General features: G+C 37.1%; 1 protein-coding gene across 1 annotated transcript in view; it reads right to left on the bottom strand.

The window, feature by feature from the left end:
- Window positions 1-243: 243 nt before the first annotated feature.
- LOC143024020 (uncharacterized) overlaps window positions 244-7,087 on the bottom strand; it is an 8,037-nt gene continuing 1,193 nt past the window's right edge. The window contains exons 2-3 of the mRNA XM_076182714.1: window positions 4,867-4,930; window positions 244-4,558 (exon numbers count right to left, since the gene is read on the bottom strand). Coding sequence (XP_076038829.1) covers window positions 2,430-3,605 — 1,176 coding nt within the window. The 5' untranslated portion in view covers window positions 3,606-4,558; window positions 4,867-4,930 and the 3' untranslated portion in view covers window positions 244-2,429. The remainder of the gene's footprint in view (window positions 4,559-4,866; window positions 4,931-7,087) is intronic.

Genomic DNA, 7,087 nt, shown 5'->3' with positions numbered 1-7,087 from the left:
ACTACATTGCACTACCTGTGCAGGAAGTTTATTCCATTCATTAACTACACATAGCTTGGCAAAGTTTTTTCTACCCACTTCCAAATTGAATCTATTTCAGGACAGTTTAAGACCATTGTTTCTTGTCTGATTCTCAGTGTGAAAATTTTGTCACTTTTGATGTTGTCAATTCCCTTTAGAATTTCAAAGACCTGTATCAAGTCACCTCTGAGTCTACACTTTTTTAGGGAAAACAGATTCATATGTTTTAGTCGATTGTCGTATGATTTATTTTTTATATTTGGAATCACTTTTGTGGCTCACCGTTGTACTTTTTCCAGTCTGTCAATGTCTTTAATGAGATTAGGTGACCATACAGAAACAGTATATTCCAAATGTGGACGAACTAATGATTCATATAGCTTGTTAATGAGTGATGGACTTTTGAAGTCAAAAGATCGTGCAATCAGTCCTAGAATCTTATTTGCTTTCTCAGAGGCTGAAATGCACTGCTTGGATGATTTGAGATCATTGCTGATAATTATGCTGAGATCTTTTTCACTATTCACTTTTGTTAACGAACTTTCAAATAACTTGTATATTTTATAATGTGAGTAGTGTGATGCATTATTCATATGGCAGCCGATGCTCCACATGAGAATTTAACTCATACTGAAGTGGTTAATGACAGTGTCCTGAGCAAAGTTATGCCTATGTGACTATTGTCTGGCATTAAAAAAGAGCTGCAAGATCTCAAAACAAGATATTTAGGCAAGATAAATGAATGTATTGTTCGGCAGTGGGAGAAAAGCTTGGCAATAACTGAATATACTGTCAGTCTTAATCACTTCCTCACTTTTGGCATCAATTCCCAGGTGGCAGTTGCACAAAAAGAGCACCACATGAGAGTGGTGGGGCAGCAGTTAGCCTTCCTCTTCCAAATGTCCACTCCAAAAGATACATAAATGGCACCAGCCATTTAATTAAGAGAGAGGTTGGGAGGAATGAGTGTTGGACAGTATAATATAGTATTCTATGTCTGAGATGGATGCATCTAGAGCATTTATTCCCCAATATCAAGCTAATTTCATCATTTTTCAATACCAAAGGATTCATATTCAATACTACCTTATAGTACTTTTATTAGAGTACAATAGTAATACAAAATAATTTTAATATTTTATACAATTTCTTCCCATAATTTTTAATGATTCTTAACAGTGGCAGACCCATCACACGAACACCATAATGAGTTATTTTGTATCTATCAACAACATTGATAATTGATCACAATTTATTTTTTCTTATAATACGGTAATTCAATATATGATGTTATTGCAGAAACAGGAACTGATGCCAGGCACCTGCACAAGGTGGTCCTGCATGAAGGAAAACCATAATTTCCTGCCTGCCACCCATCATCTTCAAACCTCACCAACTTCCTTTCATTTATAGATGCAGCCCCAAGGGGCTGACACTTGGTCTTCAGACTGGGCCCCCCCCAAGATATCTTGTTATCAACTTTGTGTTGTATTTCCTCAACCTTTAAACACAAAGAGAGTTGTCAACCAGTGCTCCCATTTCTACTACTTTCAGCCAGTCACACATTAATACAAGACAGACACCAATCACTGCTTTATTCCCAGTAAGATCTATAGAAAGGCCCAGGGACCACTGCCAGCTACTATGAAGCTGTGGGTTTCCAGTTAGCAGAACTTGAGATAACAACTGATGAAATATAGAAACACACAGTACATTTGGGAACCAAAGATCTCCAAAACACAAATCAAGTTTCTCAAGTGGAATTAGTTCTATACAAAATATGACATTACAGTACAGTGCATGCCATAGCACATCCACACCCTAACAAGAAAAGCCACAAAGGCATATGAAATCAAGGCCATACTCATCTATTACCTCCATGCCCAAGTGTCTGTTATATCAACTGCAATTCCATTTGTGCTACCCAACTCTTCCATCTGCCCTTGGTTGATATTTGCTAATTCAGAGCCAATTGAGATTTAGCTTTCACTGAGACTACTTATCTACAAATGGTTCTTCATTCCTGCAGAAAAGAAAGACTCATCATGAATGATCAGTACTTTTATGGGGATTCTCCCCTGTGTGAGTCTGCAAGGATCATTCTGACTAATGAGGCACAGAGCCTCGTAATACAACTAACACACCTCATAATCATCACCCCGTAACATGAAGCTTTACAAAGTACATGTATAAGGCTTTTCCCCTGGGTGAGAGTTATGCGAGATTTAGGAGAGTACGTATGATGGGAACAATAAAGTTTCCCAAAGAGTTTAAGTTATACGGTTTCTCACACATGAATTCTTTTGTGGTCACATCACAATGATGAATTTACTGGTGTATTCAAAGAAGCTTTTCCTTTTTAAGTTCTGTTATGGTTTTTCAGACCAATAAACTTAAAAAAAAAAAAATTACAAGGTACATGTATAATGTTGTTCTCCTGTGTGAGTTTTCATGTGTCTTTTGAGTCTGCCTGACACTGGAAATGAAGCTTTACAAAGAGTACATTCATAAGGCTTTTCCCCTGTGTGAATTCTCATGTGCTTTTTGAGATAAGAAGACTCAGAAAACGAAGACTCACAAAGAGTGCATTTATGAGGCTTTTCCCCTGTGTGGGTTCTCATGTGGCTCTTAAGATGACCCGACCTCGAAAATGAAGCTTTACACAGGCTACATTCATGAGGCTTCTCTCCTGTGTGAGTTCTCATATGGCTTTTGAGACTACTGGACACCGAAAACGAAGCTTTACAGAGCGTACATTCATAAGGCTTCTCCCCTGTGTGAATTCTCATGTGTTTTTTGAGCGAGCAAGCGTGCGAAAAGGAAGACTCACAAAGAGTGCATTCGTGAGGCTTCTCCCCTGTGTGAGTTCTCATGTGGCTTTTCAGATTATCAGATCTGGAGAATGAAGCACTACAAAGAGTACATGTGTAAGGCTTTTCTCCCGTGTTGTAGGATTTTTCTCCTGTGTGAAGTCTCATGTGGTTTTTGAGAGAACTGTGCTTAGAAAAGGAAGTTTCGCAAACGCTGCACTTGTGAGGCTTCTCCCCTGTGTGAGTTCTGACGTGGCTTTTCAGGCGACCCGATTCGGAAAACGAAGCTTTACAAAGAGTACACTCGTAAGGCTTTTCCCCCGTGTGAATTCTCATGTGTCTGCTGAGGCTGCCCGAGACGGAAAAAGAGGCTTCGCAAAGCGTACATTTATGAGGCTTCTCCCCTGTGTGAGTCCTAATGTGGTTTTTAAGAGAACCCGATTCAGAAAACGAAACTTCACAAAGAGTGCATTTGTGAGGCTTTTCTCCTGTATGTGTCCTAATGTGTCTCTTGAGGGTGCCTGACTGAGAAAATGAAGATTCACAAAAAGTGCATTTATGAGGTTTTCCCCCGCCACTGTGATTTCTCATGTGTGTCTTCAGATGACCAGAATCAGAAAATGAAGATTTACAAAGAGTACATTTGTAAGGCTTTTCCCCTGCATGTGTCCTCCTCATGTGCTTTTCAAGAAAACACGGCTCGGAAAACGAAGATTCACAAAGAAAGCATTTATGAGTCTTTTCTCCTTTGAGAATTCTCATGTGGAGGTTCATTTTACTAGACCATGAACATGGACCTTATAAAAAAAAGTACATTAATGAGACATATCCCCTGTATGTTCTCATGTGGTCGTGAAAATCATTACACTACAAAAAATGAGATTTCTCTAAGAATACAAACATGTGGCTCCCTCTGTGTGACTTCTCTCTTGGCTGATAATATCAACACAATATAAGAATGCACCTTCATAAATGGTATATTTAGAGGGTTTCCCCTTCTGCAATTCTTACATGCCTTTTCAGAATGGAGGAATAATGAAATGAAGCTTCAGACTAGTATTTTTATCAAGCTTTTCCTGTGGTTCTTAATTTTTTTATTTACTATTTTTTCTTTATCAGACCATGAAAATCAAGTTTTGCAAAGAGTACATTAATAAGGCCTCTCCCTTGTGAAAGTTATTAGTTTCTAGGAACAAATTATGCTTTCCAAAGAATAATAAGGATCCCTTGTGACCAAGTTTTTAGTTTTTAAGATGAGGAAATGAAGTTTCATAAATCATACATTTAAAGTTTTTTCTCCTGTGTAATTTCTCATGTGAATTTCCTTAGGCATGAGTTCTCATATGACTTTTCTGAATACCACAATCAAAAAATGAAGTTAAACAAAGAATATGTTGAAAAGACTTCCATCCTAAGAGCTTTCATATAAATCTTTAAAGAACAAAATTGAGAAAAATAAGACCTCACATAAAGTACATTCATGAGGCTACTTATGCATGAATCTTATGTGGATCTTCAGATTACTAAATTTGAAAAATAGAAATGCATTAAAGATACATCTGTGAGGTATAATGTACAGTATACAGCCCATACAGTAGGCATTTTCTTTCCTGTTGACTTCACATACCGATTTATATACCACCAGTCCAAAAATACAGTACTTACAACTTTTAGATTTGTGTGGCCTCTCAAATTTGGGAATCCAAATGTTCTCTCAAATTACTGGCCTGGAAATATCAAGGTAAAATTATCAAAATTCCTACTTGTTTGTCCTGATATCAAGGAATATGAAAAAAAGGCCTCACAAAGAGTAAGTTACACGAGGTTTCTCACATAAGTGAAAACTTTTGTATCAAAGTATTACTGGGGGAACAAATCCTCATGACATAATACACTTGTTACAACTTTGACCTCTTAGAATCTGAGTATGATTTCAACTGATGAAGCAAGTAAAGTATAGCAGTTTATTTCTTCATGCCTTTAAACTTCTCATAAATGAAAAAATAAAAATGTGTAAGAAAATTTCTTTTATTACCTTATTCTGCATCAGTAATAACTCCTTCCACTGAAAGTATTTGACAGTCATAACTTCTAGTATTCTGGAAAAAAAAGCATTGTTATATACAAATGTTACTTAATGATAATTTTCAGATGGTCCCTTTTCAAAACAAGAATGCATCAATTTTTTTAATAAATCACATTATAGCATTTAGAATAACATGCACAACTTGTGTGCATACATTCATGAGTTTAAAAGCAAACTAGACACTGCAAGATACAAAGGCGGGACACCACGAGCATAGCTCCCCTTCCCGCAAAATACAACTAGGTAAATACTGACTGGTTACATATTTGATGGACAAACCTGGAGTATCTGACTAATGCTCTTCCTTACAAATGTAGATCATGAAAGGGTAGGTTAGAACTGAATTGTTGGGCCTGTGTTGCAGTAATTACTCAATCATTTGTGTATGGATATTTTGTATATTGGTGTTTTAGGAAACTGGAGATAAGAGTCTGGTACATTTCCCCACATTTTGATGCTGGGATGAATATTTTGTTTCATTCTGTTGAGAAATAAAGTGCTGGATGCAAGGTTCCAATATGCTATATACCTGTACAATCATTAATCTGTACACACTGTTCTCTCTTGATGGAAACCCATGGTCCCTGAGGTATCTGGGCCCAGAAAAAAATCCAAATCATGCAAATGTTGCAGTGACTGCATCTAGGGCATAAGTTGTCTGTTACCAGAATAATTTTGTGTCAGTATTGTTCGTGTTGGATAGTGACCTAAGTGGCAGGATAGTAGGTTTCTAGTTAAAAAAAAAAAATCTTTTTTTACATTTTGGGTTTCTTGGTAATTGATTTATGAAAATCCATGTGAACAAGTTGTATAGACACGGTAAAGGAAACATGGACTGGAGGTGAAGCTCTTATTCCTGAGGTTTTGTCTAACGACTTTCTCAAAGGAATGAGCATACTAGATAGATACAGAGTTTATAAACACGCCATATGGCTCAAGGGGGTGTGCGAGCGTATAGCGCTGTGTTCTGATTGGCCCGCTGAGATAGCCAATCACGAAGCGCTATATTCGCTGAAGATTTGGCCCAGGTTAAGCTCCCAGCCTTATTGTTGATATTCGGACAAGTGGTGATGTATGCAGCTTCTATAGATTTTCTGGTCTTATTATCCATACCTTCGTGTAGAATCTTGGCTCGGTTCCATTGTGGCCGACCTCCGTCACCATAGACTCACCAATGCAATGGTGGTGCATGTTGACGAATCTGGGCACCTCCCACAATGGAACCGAGCTGATATAGCTATGCAAATGTCATTATTGAGTTCATCACATACAATTACCCTAGAATCTGATTATTTTGATGCAGAACCATCATGTAATCAAGTGATAGAGGTAAACCTGCTTTGATTGTTGGACCATGCTCAGGAGGTGATCTGTCTTTCTGTATTGCTTCTGACCTAGGCAGTGGGCAGGGAGCAGAGATGGCCTTCATCCACAAAGAGATCAAATAAAAAGGAAAACAAATGGGAGTTAGATAGGTGTAGGATGGGTGAAGTGTGGGTGCACCCCTGCTTGGCTACCTACCTTCTAAGGGAGATGAGGCCTTTTTGTATATAGACATACATGAATATTGTATTGAAAAGAAAATTTAGAGAAAAAATTATTTAAAAAAAGGAAGTAAAAATATAAATGTGGAAACTCTTATCATTTCCCTATTTTGAGTTGGGTTAGGTAAGGTAAAGCTGACTCAGGTATTTACTTGTGTCCCCTTAAAAAAATAAAGCAAGTGATTTGTGATAGAGATCAATACTGGATTCACATGAACAGCACTACAAAATATTGATTTCTGACATCTTTAATGGGGGTGGTTTGGACCTCTGCAAAAGTTACCCAAAAATTTATATTTAAAAGACATTTAAGATGTTATTTGTTACTGACAATATGTTATTGAGTATCATAAGTTTACATAATATAACTCTATTAAGATCAAAGCAGATACGGTGGGAATGATTACCATCTGAAACCCTATAGAACCCCAATATCCTTGGAAATTCTTTTGTTCAACAAAGTATGATCTACTTGCCTTCTTTCTATTCTAGTGGCTTTCAAGCCACTTGCATATTACATATATTTCATTTTACCATAAACAATGAGTCTATTGTTTTCAATGGCAATTTTGTGTTAGGAACAAAGTTGATAAAAAATATACTTTCAAAAAATAACAACTAACAGA

This window comes from Oratosquilla oratoria, unplaced genomic scaffold, assembly GCF_046742065.1.
Source record: "Oratosquilla oratoria isolate Oo_2021 unplaced genomic scaffold, ASM4674206v1 SCAFFOLD81, whole genome shotgun sequence".
Lineage (NCBI taxonomy): Eukaryota > Metazoa > Arthropoda > Malacostraca > Stomatopoda > Squillidae > Oratosquilla > Oratosquilla oratoria.
This window is presented reverse-complemented; position numbering and strand designations above follow the sequence as displayed.